The sequence below is a fragment of the Diabrotica virgifera genome, chromosome 2, assembly GCF_917563875.1.
Source record: "Diabrotica virgifera virgifera chromosome 2, PGI_DIABVI_V3a".
Taxonomy (NCBI): domain Eukaryota; kingdom Metazoa; phylum Arthropoda; class Insecta; order Coleoptera; family Chrysomelidae; genus Diabrotica; species Diabrotica virgifera.
Window position 1 is genome coordinate 217,267,780 of NC_065444.1, and position 15,609 is coordinate 217,283,388.

General features: G+C 34.1%; 1 protein-coding gene across 1 annotated transcript; it reads right to left on the minus strand.

The window, feature by feature from the left end:
- Positions 1-11,037: 11,037 nt before the first annotated feature.
- Positions 11,038-11,895, minus strand: LOC126880924 (uncharacterized). Its single transcript, XM_050645001.1, has one exon. It carries the CDS (start codon positions 11,893-11,895, stop codon positions 11,038-11,040), a length of 858 nt encoding a protein of 285 aa, XP_050500958.1.
- Between the last annotated feature and the right edge of the window lie 3,714 nt (positions 11,896-15,609).

The following is a 15,609-nucleotide window of genomic DNA, read 5'->3' on the forward strand; positions in this document are numbered from 1 at the left end:
TCTAAGGCTGCCGTGGGGCATGTTGACATTGCCCCTGTGATTCCCAGACAAGCTAGCCGCTGCACTTTTTGCAGCTTGGCATTATGTGTTCTTGCTTCAATGTCCAGCTTTCAAGTCTATATTGCAGTATCGGGAACACGTATTATCTCAAAGCTCTTACTCTCAGTTCTAATCTAAGGTCTTTGTAGCAGAGAATTGTTTTCATTTTTACAAATGCATTTCTTGCTATTTTATCCTGGTCCTTATTTCTGTTGTTTGATCATTTTTCTCTGAAATCCAGGTTCCTAGGTACTTATATTTATCAACCCTTTCTAGCGGTACATCTTCTAAAAGTATGCTCGTTTGTAGGTTTTTTTCTGAGTTATTATCATTTTCATGTATTTGGTCTTTTTTATGTTCATTTTTAGTCCCTATTCTTCACAGAAACTGTTTGTCTCTTTTAGCAGTAATTGGAGTTGTTCAGCAGAGCTTGTCATAATCACTGGGTAATCTGCATTTCTTATGTTGTTAATAAATCTTCCATTAATTATTATTCCTTCATTTTGAGATAGTAATGCTTCTTCAAAAGTGGTTTCACTATATACATTAAAGAGTAATGGAGACATAATACGTCCCTGCCTAACTCCTCTCCTGGTTTCAATTTCTGGACTGGGTTCGTTATCTATTACAATTTGTGCTCTTTGATTCAATTAAAGGTTTGTTATTATCTGTAAGTCCCTTTTGTCTTTAGAATTTGGGTTAAAACAACACCATCTAGGGGATGAACATTTTTTCAATCATAATAACTATGGAAGTCGATAGATTGACCAATTCTGAGTAAATTTTGTTCTATAATTTTTTTTGCAAAGTTGATACTTTCCAAGTTATTAGCGATTGAAACCATCCATTTTTCATTGAAAAAACTCACGTTTTATAACTATTTTTCATAAATAATTTAAAAATTTTTAATTGTATAGAAAAAATCAATAACGACTGAGCTATTGCTCTTTAAGGGATGGTTATTTTCGAAGAACCTCGGAATGGAGAACCTTCAATTTCAAATACCTCGAATGTGGTGCAATTTTTTGGGAAAACTCAACAGACATCTTTTAAAGTTCATTAAAAACCTTTCAAATGAGCTCTAATAAAAGATTCTGTCTTAAGAATTGACTGACTTTATGTTGAAAATAAAGTCGTTCCCTGCTTTTTTTTAAACGTCCTTGTCAACGAAAGACCCTCGTCATTACAATTCTACAAAAAATAATAGCTTCCCTCTTGAATTGAACTTTATTTAGGTATAATTGATACGATCCATGTGACTTGACCGGTTTGGTATGCTTAGTTTAGAAAAATAGTGGTGTAAATCGAAAAAGACATTTTTATATTTAAAAAAAGTTCATTTTTCTTAAATAAATCTAAAAGTATTCATAATATGAAAAAATATTTCAAATATTAATTGTAGGATTTTTTTACTAAAAATTTGGACTTCTTTTGTTTCTGTATCATGAACACTTTTAGGTTTATTTAAGAACAGAGCACTTTTTTTTTTAATTATAAAAATGTAATTTTCGGACATTTGATTTAATCAACTATTTTTCTAAACTAAGCATTTCAAACCGATCAGATCACATGGATCGTATCTACTATACTTTATAGTATATTAAGTATGGAGAACGGTAAGGGTTTTATACCGATCGAAGACAATTGTTTGGAGGAGGAGCGGAGCGACGACTCCAATTATTGTCTGAGATCGGTTACCCTTAACGTTCGACATGCTTATAACGTTTTTTGCACGATTGATACCATTATAAATTATAAAATTAAACATTTTCGTCATATTGACTAGTTTCATTCATTTTATCAAGATAGATACTTTGGTTGTTAGGTAGTAACTAGGGTGCATAACAACAATGGAGAATTGAGTTTTTATTTAGTTGTCAATAATTTTAAGTACAATTTTGATTATTATAAATTAAAATATGAGCTAAAGTGAATTTGAAGAAATCGAACGGGCTTGGGAAGAAGGGTGTTCCGCAATTATTCCCGAAAAATCCAAAATCCGTTATCAAAATACCTACCAAAGTTTTAAAAATGGTGCGAAGGCAAGAATTTAAGAATCGAAGAAAAGACTCTATTGGCATATTTCGTTCAAAGACATATGCAGTTGAAAGCTCCTGGAAGCCTCTGGGCAGAATATGCAATGATTAAATCCACCGTTTTTCTTTATGATGGCATTGCTATTTCCAAGTTTTCAACTTTGATCGTGTATTTGAAGAGAAATGTTGGATACTACTAATGTATGCGATTCTGCAGGAGTTTCTGTTAGAAGTGAAACCACAGCCCAAACAAGTGGGATTTCATTAAATAATTTAACAAATTGTACCATAAGCTTCAATATTAATAAATAATTCGTTAGTTTTCTTTATTCTTTCAAAAAATAAATTAAAATTAAGAGATTTTTTAACTCGACGATAAGTGAATTACCTACCGTCGAGTTGGAGTACTTACCGTCGAGTTGGATCACTTACCGTTGAGTTGCTAGTAAATGTCACCTACTGACGTAAAATCTGTCACGGTAAACAGTCAAAAATGATCAATCGTGCAAAAATAAAGTTAATTTCAAGTGGGAAGCTATTAATTTCTATTAAGATTGTAATGACGAGGGTTTAATTGTTACCAGTGCCGCGCCAGTACGTGTTAGCGCCTGTGTGCAAAACATTTTATGGCGTAAAAAAATTCAGTTTTCGCGCCTTCCAACCCTAGAATCAGATTGCCAACCCAGAATTGAAGGTGAACACACCGAATACGTGAACATCATGCGTGGAGTGAGGCAAGGCTGTATTTTGTACACTCTAATGTTCAACCTCTACTCTGAAAGAATATTTATCGAAGCTTTGAACGAAACTGAAAAAGGAATTCTACTAAACGGGTACCTGATAAATAACATCAGGTATGTAGATGACACCATAATATTTTCGGACAATCTAAAAGACCTGCAAGCCTTTATGAACAAAATCACATACTACAGTCGATAATGGACTCAATATAAACGTAATGAAGACAAAGCTTATGATCATTAACAAGAAAAGATAATAGAAGGGCAACTCTACATCAACCAAACCCCCGTAGAAAGAGTGACGCACACACGCAATTTTTTGTGGTGTTGAATCGTGGACCTAGAACGAAGATATGTGCAGAAAATTAGAAGCTGTGAGATGTGGCCATATCGTAGAATTCTTAAAATCCCGTGGACTGACCGGATCACAAATGAGAAGGTCCTCAGAAAAATGAAGAAGAACCGAGAGGTATTGAACACCATCAAATCTCGAAGTTAGAATACTTTGTACACATTATGCGAAATGAATCCAGGTATGCCCCACTACAAGCCATCGTGCAAGGAAAGCCACAAGCCAAGAAAAAAAAACATCCTGGTTAAAATACCTCAGAACCTGGTTCAACACAACATCTGTACAGCTTTTCCGCTCTGCATATTGCGGATATAGCTAAGATAAATATTGCCATGATAATCGCCAACATTCGTCACGGATAGGCATATCAAGAAGAAGAAAGAGTTAATTCCTTTAAAAATATATGTCGTAGTTTCTTAGAGAATCAGCCACTTAGCTAAGAAACCAGCCACTTACATTAAACTTGAAAGGAGAGAGACCTAACCCTTCGGTCCAAACATAACTTGCGGGTGTAAGTGGCTGGTTTCTTAGCTAAAAGGCTGATTCTCTAAGAAACTACGACATATATATTTTAAAATTTTACATCATTATTCAATTCTTTTATAACGAATGCTGAAGCTGTATCTATAATTCATATAATTCTTTAAACAAATCGTCTCCCTCTATAATATATAGATGATCATTAAATCTCAGTTTTTTTTTCCAAATTTCTATACAAAAGTTTTAATTGTTAGTTTGCTGTACTGTCGTTGAAATTACCTATATAAAAATTTGAAAGAATTGACATGATTTTCATTATGACAATTTTTCGTTTCCATCATCAGTGTTATCACAGGTTTACATGCTTTAAGCCACCAAAATATACGGGTAAAAACCCTTGAGTTGTTTTTGAACAGTTGCCTCAACTGTTTGAACCTCAACTGTTAAAAAAACAACTCAAGGGGTTTTACCCGTATATTTTGGTGGCTTAAAGCATGTAAACCTGTGATAACACTGATGATGGAATATTGATTTCGAAAACGTTTTGTTGTGATATAGGCCTTTTTAGGGATTTTAAATATACCTTTTACAAGATAAGGTTTTTATTTTTTGTGATTTATGGTATACAGCCAGTTACAGGAATTTTTTCCTTGTGATATTTTTTTGTTTACTGACATTAATGCTTGCTCGAGAACTCAATGAAAGAAATTAACTTTGTATGACATTTAAGGATCCAAAATCGATTCGTCTTTATGTTCGTAATCGAACTGTCAGCTTTTTTCGAAACCGTAACTGTGTGACTGGTTGATAACTGGGCTCCACATCCAGTTTCTCTGCAGTTTCATTTGCTGTAGTAATTACATCATTAAATTTGATATATGTCCGAAACTCTAGCAACAGTTGTTTTATCTCTTGTAAAGTATTTAAGGCCAGCTGCATATTCATTGTTTTTTATTGAAAAATTTTGCTAACGAAGGTACCTAACTTGCATTAGAACTTTATACCATAGGTATGTAGACTGCACAACTGAGCATATGAATGTAAATGCTGATATTTTATCTCCTAAAAATCTAGCTTGATAATTTCAATCACGATCTTTATCCTAATGCCTTATATCACATAAAGTATAATAAATTTCTGACAAATTTTTGTATAATGGCTTTAAAGTTAAAGCATCAATTCTGCTGGACCAACTAGCGTGTATTAGATAAATGCTTTAAAGCCAGACTTGCAATGTGTTGTTTTATGATATCTCAACGTTTGGTAGAAGCTGAAAAAAAAAGGGTAAGTGTTATTTTGATCCGCCTAAAATTTTTGTGAAAACTCTAGTGGCGCCTTTTAATTGCTGGCGCCTGTGTGCGCCGCACACATTGCACACTGATTGTTACATTAAAAGAAAAACCAGGGAGCGACTTTATTTTCCTCGTATAAATCAGTCAGTCCTTATGCAAAAAACTTTTATCGGAGCTCATTTGAAAGGTTTTTTAATGAACTTTAAAAGCTATCTGTTAAGATTTCCCCAAAAATTGCACCACTTTTTGGATTTTTGAGATTGAAGGTTCTCTATTTCTAGGATCTTCGAAAATAACCATCCTTTAAAGATCAATAACTCAGTCGTTATCGTTTAAGTGGATACAGGTCTTTCCAACGCAAATCTCTTTATTGTTTTATTAGCTACAATTTTGTTCTTCATGATTTTTTCTATACAATTAAAATTTTTAAGATATCCATGAAGAATGGTTATAAAACGTAAGTTTTTTCAATAAAAAATGCACAGTTTTAATTGCTAATAACTTGGAAAGTATCAACTTTGCAAAAAAATTTTATAGATCAAAATTTACTCAGAATTGGTCAATCTGTCGACTTCGATAGTTATTTTGATTAAAAAAATTTTCATCCCCTAGATGGGGTTGTTTTCACCCCAGGGCTTCGGCGTAGGGTTGATTTTGATAAAGGTTATAAATACTACCTTAATCCAAATTTTCAACGAAATCGACCTTATTCTCAAAATTCCACGAGAAAATGGCTGCTGATTGGACTATTATACGTCCATGTATTATTTTCAAGAATAATTTGAGAATGATTGCAGTAAAAGTGTACTAATGGTTTAGTCAATTTGTTATTTTGAGGCAAACATTTAAATTAATTCCTCATTCATATTATTATTCAGAATAAAATATATTTATTTATTTTTTACATAAATGTAACATGGTTAAAAATGTATTTGGTAGATATTATAAACCCAAATATGGTTTGATAAATTTGTTGTTGGTAGCAATAAATATCTAATCACTAATTTTTACAATATATTGCTTAAGATTTTGAATTTCAACGATTATTTCGTAATAAAGAAAATTATAGGCAACGATCTCCATCAAAATCTCATTGCATTCATCGAAACTCGACCATCTAATCATTAGTCGGAATTAATAGTGCATCAAGTAAAAAAGTGAGTATCATTATTTCAGCCACTTAATGACCAGACCAACCCGGCAGGAGAAATAAAATTAATTGATTCTAGGTTCACTCCATTCTTCATCTCCATTCATTTCATTCTCGTCTCATCGCCATTTCTTAGAAGCGCCGTCGCTCAAGAACATGCCGACCGCGTATTGCAGGACAGGATCCTTCTCGTGAAACTACAACAAAACACAAATTATTAATACGTTTTTGGGCTACTACATTTTTATAGACACTGAATTTTGATTAATAACGACGGAAATTGTAATTAAAGTTTATGGAAATCACACTTTTGAAGTCCATAAAACTGCTCTATTCATAAATACTATTAGTGTAGTCGCTATTGAAAACAGCCTAACCCAGCGTTATGCTGACCGTTATTTTGCAGTGCGTCACTGGCAGTTCATTCTTATTTATTATGTACAAGACAAGAATAAAAAACCGCTAAACGCCGTAAAAATGAGTGGCGCATACAATATTCCAGCTACAAAAGATCTGATATGAATATTACGTGGCGCGAAAATGTATTTTCATTTTGATGCAAAACAAAATTCTTGTTTTATTTTAAAAGATTTTTCCATAATATTTGCTCAATTTGAAGTAAAACGAGCCACAAAAGAGTAACTTTGATACAGTTTGAATTTTGAAACTCTTTTAAAACATCGTTTTTGAAACATCGTTTAAAATAAAACTAAAATTTTATTTTGCATCAAAATAAAACTACATTTTCGCGCCACGAAATATTCATATCAGATCTTTTGTAGCTGGAATATTGTATGCGCCACTCATTTTTACGGCGCTTAGCGGTTTTTTATTCTTTTATCAGGAGTTTTTCAAAGTTTTTCAAAGAAGTTTTTTATAAATTAAATGTATGAAGTTGAATGCAATTTTTCTCGATTACATGTTAAGCTTTATAATTGGTCGCCTTTGTCGCATTATCTCCCAAATGATCTAGTGTCCATCGAATCTAAATATTGGGATGGCCGATTGAAAAAAAATATTGGGATGGCCGGTTAATAAACTCGGATTGCCCGTTGCCAGATCAAATTTAGCGTCGTAACCACTACAACTAAATAAACCATTTCGGAAATAATCGTTAATTTTATTATATTTTTGTAGCTTAATAACTTCTAAACGGCTTAACCGCTTTTGATCACTAAACATGAGTTTGAAACGTATTGACAAGTATTATCTGATGCATCTAAGGTCAAGTATGATAACTGAAGCTATTACAGGATTTATTGAGCTTGAAAAACCGTTTTTCCCATAGGAAATAGATTTGATCATACTTATGAAGCCTATAACTTAAAAATTCGAATTTTTCCGGATATGAGGTATACACCGTCAGACTCGTCTAGAGTCCTCCTGCAAACGTTCAGTTATTGGCGCAATTCGTATGTTGAAATTTTGAGTAATTGTCGAAAAACCAAAATTTTCAACGTTTAGTTTTTCAGTTTTTCGGCGATACTGAGCCGTGTGTATGTCTGATCCACCATTTGAAAGCTTAACTCAACACTATTGATTTGGTGTATTTGCGATTCTCCTGTCTCTTCTTGAACCGAAGATATATACCCCCAAAAAATATGCCGTTTTGTACCTATAGCTGGCTTATGGGTGATCAAAAGTCACAAACTACACCGGTTCTGAATCGGCCCTGACCCCCTCTTCAAACACAGAAAAAAAATTCAGATCGGTTTAACTTTTCCAGTCATATACATACATATCCACAAACATTTTCCCTTTTTTAAATAGAAATTGAGTCGATATTTTTGAGCTCGGTAAATTTTGAACGGTATTAGCGGTGTGCAAGTACTTGGAAGGGAATTAAGAAACGATCGTTCGCGAATAGCGGAGAAATATTGCAACTTTCTTAAATAATTCATATTGTCAATTGAAATTGTCAAATTGACGTACATTTCATATCTATTGTCATTGAAGAAGAAAAATTATATGTTGCTCCACAATGTTGGTATGATATGCAATTATTATATAAAGGTAAATTTAATTAATTGTATTTTGCTTGCCGTACTGCATTTTAATAACTAATTTTATTTACTACATACAATTGTTTACGTTTTAATAACATAACCTGAATCTTATTTTTTCTTCTTATTATTTTTTTGGACTATGGCCTTGACAATTATCCAGTAACCAGGACTAATATAATTTACCAATATAATTAAAAGTGCGAAAAAAAATTTCAGAGCGTAGAAATAGGTGTCGCTTTGCCGAACTTGCACGGTCCCAATAACCGATTTTCAAAATTAGACATGCGTTGGAAAGGTAATGATCAGTACTATAGAGGCCGCAAAGGTGGGACTTAAATTTTCGAAGTTTTTGGGAGTTTTGGGGACGAGAATAGGCCCTAAATAGGAAGGGCCGTAAAATCCACATCCTTGAACCAAAATGGATGGTTGACATATGAGTGGGTGAGTCTTTTTCTGAACTTTAAGATGGAAGTTGACACAATTTTCAATTCCGTCAGATTTAGAAAATCGAAAATTTCGTGTATATATAGTGTCGCGTGTAGGGGGTGTGGGTGTGCGCCACTGGCGAGAACTGCCGTTCTCTGGCAATAAGAGACTTTAATATCTGCAGAAAGATTTATGAACGGTGGATTCACAAAATCTTATTTCTCTCTCTAACTTACTTACGTACCCATTTGATTTTAGATTTGTTTATATTAATTCGCCGTAATTAATAAAAAATTCAAAGTTGACGCAATGATAGGAAATCATTGTAATTTCGAGACGAATCTATTCATGTAAATTTTATTGTATTTGAGTGACATTACATTTTCCATGATATGTGTGCAGTGTCCTTTAGAATTATAGGGCCATGCAATTACTTAGTCACATCATGAAAATATTGGAAACAGTAGGTAAATCTAGCTAGACGGATAGGTCAAGAAATAGAAATAGACGAAAATTATTTTGGAATTGTACAAGGTAGGTCAACAACAAAAGCGCTTTCCATCATAAGACAGCTAGTGTAATAATTTAAAACATTTATTATGAACTTCAATTATCTAAAAAGCATACTATAAAGTATAAGATTAGTAAAATGTATAAAACGTCTCATTGAGTATGTGAGAATTGCGTTAAATTATCAACTAAAGTTGTATAGTATGATACAATTGATCCAAAAGATGGCATAACTCAGACATCCAAAGTGAAAGTTATCCTCCAACACCAAATTGTTCTATATGGTCCACATAATGTTCAGAAAAAAGTCACATCATTTTGAGCGTCGGGTTTGGGGGGAGATGGGTGATAATCGGTAAATTCGTAGTTTTCTACGATTTTCGTCAATATTTCTAAAACTATGCGGTTTAGCATGAACAACCTTCTATACAAAAATGTTCTACATTAAATTTGAAATAAAAAAGGCCCTATGCATAATCCTTCTAAAATAATCTGTTCCAAAGTTACGGAGCTAGTATAGTATAATTGGTTCAAAAAAAGGCCTAACCCAGATATCAGAAGTAAAAGTTTTCCTCCAACACCAAATTTTTCTATATGGTCCACATATTGTTCAGTAAAAAGTTACACCATTTTGAGCGTCCGGTGTGGGGGAGATGGGGGAGAAGTCGGTAAATTAGTAGTTTTTTTACGTTTTTCGTCAATATTTCTAAAACTATGCTTTAGCGTAAGCGGGAGAAGCGTAATAAATGCGGGATCAATGAAAAAACTGGAATCGTTCGAGATGTGGGTATATAGAAGAATTCTGAAAATATCATGGAGAGAACACGTCACAAACAAAGAGGTTCTGAGAAAGATGAATAAAGAAATAGAAGTCTTAAATACAATCAAAACCAGAAAATTGGAATATCTCCGACATATTACACGTGGAGAGAGATACAACTTGCTCCAACTCATTATGCGGGGAAAGATTCAAGGACACAGGAGCATAGGGAGACGCAGAATATCGTGGCTGCGCAACCTGACAGAATGGTACGCATGTACATCAAACGAACTTTTCATAGCAGCCGTCTCTAAAATCCGAATAGCTATGATGATTGCAAAGCTCCATCGCGGAGATGGCACTTGAAGAAGAAGATGCAAAAATATGTGTAAAATATATTAAAAAAAAGTGGTCTAAAAAAGCACCATTATTTTAGTAACCATTAAGTACGAATTTTAGTTGCCGTTACGAATTCTCCATTACTATGTGTCGTGTTACGAGATGGAACCATTATGATGATATGTCACACATACCATGTTTTGCGACTTCAGATTCGTAAACTAAGCTGTGACGGGTAGTGATGTTGAAAAATAACCATTCGTTACAAAGTACTCGTTACTTACGAATAACAAAAGTAACGATTACTATACAGAGAGGCAAATCGTTACTTTGATTACTCTGATTACTTCGTTACTTCGTACCAATCGTATCAGAGCGAGTAACGACTATTGTATCTACTTTGATTACTCTGATTACTTCGTACCAATCGTATTAGAGCGAGAATCGACTGTTATATCTACTTTGATTACTTCGTACCAATCGTATTAGAGCGAGTAACGACTATTGTATCGACTTTGATTACTCTGATTACTTCGTTACTTCGTACCAATCGTATCAGAGCGAGTAACGACTATTGTATCTACAACCAGTACACTTGATTACTTTCTAGTTTCTAGACTGGCCGGAAAAATGTGGAAATGATAATGTTTCTAGAGTTGTTATAACGTATGTCCCTAAAGTTTTCGGAAAAAATATATATGTATTTTTTAATTGTAAATTAATTTTATTTTATTAACTAAATACAAAAAATTAAGTCTACATATTTAAGGTTTATAATGTATTTTTATAGAACAGAAAGAGGTCCGTGATCTTCGGTGGCACGTAAATTTGGTCTTGCATGTGCAATAAGTCTTTGGACTGTTTCTAAATCGATCTCACGAAATTTTTGCAAAATTATTCGCCTTAGCTAATCTTTATTTTGGGCTTCCCAGCCATTATTATACACCATTCGACTCAAAACAGCCCAAAACTCTTCTATAGGCCTCGCCTGAGGCACATTTGGAGGGTTGTCGCGCTTGGGAACAAAATTTATATTTTGAGCAGTTAACCAATCTGTAGTTCTCCTGGCGTAATGGCATGACGCTAAGTCGGGCCAAAATATAATTTCATCATTGGAGTGATGCGTATTTATAAATTGAACAAGCTTTGTAAGACACCTGTCAATGTAAATGTCAGCATTGAGAGCTTCACCGCGAACACGCCCAACAAACGGCTGTGAAACACCAGCTTCTGAGATGGCACACCATACCAAAATTTTATCGGCAAATTTCACTTTTCCCTTAAACCTAACTTCGTCCGGTGCATCTTGTACATTGCGTGTATAAAATCCGTCGTTGCCCTTCATTTCGGAATTGGATAAAGTAAAATACTTTTCATCATCCATAATGAGAATTTTACCAGGAAAATGGATGCGTCTCAATGCACGGCAACATCTAGGAATTTTTTCTAACTGGGTTGGTATGTACTTAGGAGCTTTTTTTCTTTTATATCGTTTTAAATTATTTCTAGAAATTGTTCTACTTACAGTCATTCGTGAAACATTATATCTTCGGCCAACATTTCGCAAAGATTTTCCTAATTGGTTCTCCATACTCTGAATTAATCTCTGTTCTCGAGCAGGAGTTAAAACTCTTGGTCTTCCACTTTTGGGCAAATTAAGGTATGGTATACCATTTTCGCACTCTTTAATTGTCTGGTAAATCGTTGACACAGAAATATTTTGAGCACTAAAAATTCTTACAATATTGCGTTTTGGTACATACATGTCCAACTAAACGATAAATACTTTGACGAATATTAAGTTTGTACGACATCTTAACGAACCGTGTTTGTCAAAACTGACATTGTTTAAGTTGTTTACTAATTTTGTAATTTTAAGTATTGTTGTAAAAGCTGTTTACTAATTTTGGTTTCCAATGGCAACTTGATCCAACGCTTCCTACCAATAATAATTTTAAATCTAAAATTTTCCGAAAACTTTAGTGACATACGTTATCTGTGATAATGTTATATCGGAATACCTATACAAAATACCTACCTAATGATAAATACGATTTTCGATATGATTACCGGTACTCAAATACAAAAGTAATCATAGTAATCAAAGTAACGAATACTGTAAATAATTACTTTATACAAAAGTAATGATTTGTAATGTATACTCGAAAGTAACTATAATCAACATCACTAGTGATGGGTAGTTCTTTCAAGACGACAGACTCAGTAAAACACAGGTTTAAACAAAATACGTATATTCAATGTAATTATGTACAGGTCAAAAAGAAATAAAAATAAAATACAATTCTATTTGTCGCCGCGAAGTTCTCCCCGGATAGACTTCTGTAAAAGAAAAGCAAAATTAATAACAATCCGAAGTATTCTTACACCTCAGTGCAGTGTAAGTTGCAAAACAGTCACGCGATTAAAATATATAAAGTCGGCCTGCCTCGCTCACCTCACTTGGCTGGTAGTGGAGCACAGAGCTGTCGCTTCAAGATTGGAGAATCTCGGTTCGCTGGCCTCCTTAAGTATCCCTCTGCTTGTGCTGTTTCGGAGAACTGGAAATGAGTGGGGCATCTGCGCGGACTGTGGAACTCGTACGGTTCTAGTGTTGGTGCGTGTCCTAGTGTTGGTGTATCATTCATTACAAAGTTTAAGAATATAACTGATATATCACATATCTTGTTTTGCCAATCTTGTGTGTATTTCTCTCTTATTTAATAAATTATGGTTCTTTTGGAATACTTTTTGATCCGTTAGTTTGGGATATTTCTAAATTACAGCTTAAGAGTCTTTTACATTTGCATCGAGCAACCCTATGTTTCTTCACAAATTTTTTAGGACATTCTTCACATTCGTTCTATTGTATATATGCTAATTTTGGTTTACTGTAAAGAGGCCGAAATCATTAGACCGAAAGCAGTAGACCGAGCTCATTAGACCGAAAAGCACTTTACCGAAACCTCACTAGACCGAACCGTAGAAAACCGAAAACCAGGAGACCGAAAAGTATTATGTACATAATACAGAGTGCTCAAACAAGATTGTACTCTGAGCAAGGGTAACATCAACCTCCCTTCACCCTTTATCCAGGCTTAGGACTGGCAGCACAAAGTAATTATATTACAAATAAAATTTACCCTTAAATTCCTTTTACTTGACGCAGTAAAAGAGATAAGACAATTGTAAATACAACTAAATGTTATTTGGATGGTTATTATCATAACAGTTAAAATGGTGTTAACGTCCCTCTACCCTAAATTTATTTTTACCTTCACTAATTTGTTTAACGGATGCAAATTATTTACTACAGAGTAACAGTTTACACAGTCTATAAAATAATACAAAAAAAATAGAATAAGCAAAAAACATACACAAAATCTTCTTGCATAATTTACTGCAATCTTTTTAATTTATGTACCATTTCGGTCTAATGCTGTTCGGTGTAGTGAGGTTTCGGTAAAGTGCTTTTCGGTCCAATAAGTTCGGTCTACTGCTTTCCGTCTAATGATTTCGGTCTAATTGTCGTGTACCAATAATTTTATCTACAATTTCTAATTTTTAAAATAAATGTTTTCATATTATGTCTATTATGATTATATTATACAATATGTGAACATGATCAGAATGTTTGAATTGGGTATTTACTTTTTTGAATACAACCCTGGACGCGCGTGGGCAAGACTGCAGATAGTTGGTCACGTAATTTGACAGGATAATAAAACGCTATTCATGATGAAACTACGGTCTCCAGCACGCAGCTTGCATTTTTCCTTAATTTCGATAAATTTTATGCATATTTTAAAATACAAAGTTGAAATTGATTTATCATATATATTCACTTCATAATAATTCATGTGCTATAGTAGATACCGTATTTATTAAAAACTCTCTAGTAAAATGAAAAATCGTCACACGTGAAATAAACGAAAAGTCAATTTACTCGGCAAGAGGAGTCCGTTATACAAATAATGTAAACATCTTATTTGGAGTACAACGGTAGCTGCCGACGTGTTCACACCTCAGCGTAGCATACCGAATATATCGAATAGATACATACCGTGTAAAAAGTGGTGTAGTGTACCCGATGTTGTCTTTATACGATAAGAACCATTAATACTTTTTATCAGTAAGTGATTTAAAAACTTTATTGTATACAAACAGCTAATACAAATAATTTGCCGGCCATATAGGCCAGGCATTGAGTCTCATACAAAATTAAATTGTCAATTAACACCAAAAATTGACGTGTAACTTATGTGTACATGAGCAGCACGGCAAATACCAATAAACCAACTGTTTCTTCCACAACAATGTCACAACAAGATTCAACAACCAGCAACAACCAAAAAACACCAAACAACAACACTTCTCCAATGTCATACGTAACAGCAGCAAAAACAAAACCGAAGGCAACCTATCCAAAAAAAGAGCAGGCAGTCATACTTCATGCCGACGACAGCCTCAAATTGCTTGATTATGTGAAAGCAATTGGTGATATTGTCGAACCCAGGAACATCTGCTTCGCCTCCAGAATTTCCAACAATAGGGTCTGTGTATATTTATCTAATCAAACTCTAGTAGATGATCTTGTAACATCTCATCCTACCATACAAATCGGCTCCTTAATTTTAAACATACGCAAACTCGTTTCTCCTACAAAAAGAATCTTATTATCCAATGTCCCCCCGTTTATACCGCATGAAATTATCGAAACCGCAGTTAAAAGTCTAGGTCTAAAAATTGCTTCTCCAATATCTTTTCTTAAGGCAGGCATCCCCGGGGAGGAATTCTCACATATCCTTAGCTTTAGAAGACAGGTTTATGTGTTCTCCCCCTCTGAAAATTTTGAGCTTCAAACCTCTCTTTTGATCCCTTTCGAAGATACTGAAAACCGTATTTTCCTTTCTACAGACAGAATGGAATGTTTTGTCTGTAAAAAATCAGGGCACGTTGCCTCAAATTGCACAAATCCACCAGAAAGCACTTCTCCCAGTCAGATAATTCCTTCATCTCCTTTAAGAGCAGAATCCACGTCAACTGAAAAAAGATCAGAAAACAACACTCTACCGTTTACACCAACAGAAATATCTCCTTCAGTCGATAATACATTACTTACCTCCTCAAATGACAACCCTTCATTAGAACAACCAAGTCAACATGTGACAGATACACAGACACAGTATAAACGCACATACTCAGAACTTTCTTCTCCTAGCGACAGAACTAGCATAACTAAAGAAGCTACTCACATTGAACAAACTAATACTCATGACGGCTTTTCCAAACCTCAAACCAAGAAAAAACTTAAACGGTCAAGCTCTGACTCAACCCTATCCGAAATTACAAAAACAATCATACATGAACTTCATACGAAAAGTCCACAAATATTCATAATCCCAGCCGATAACATAATTGCTCTTCTTGAAAACTGTCACGGAAGTAGTGATCCATACGCAGAAGCACTAAAATTCACACC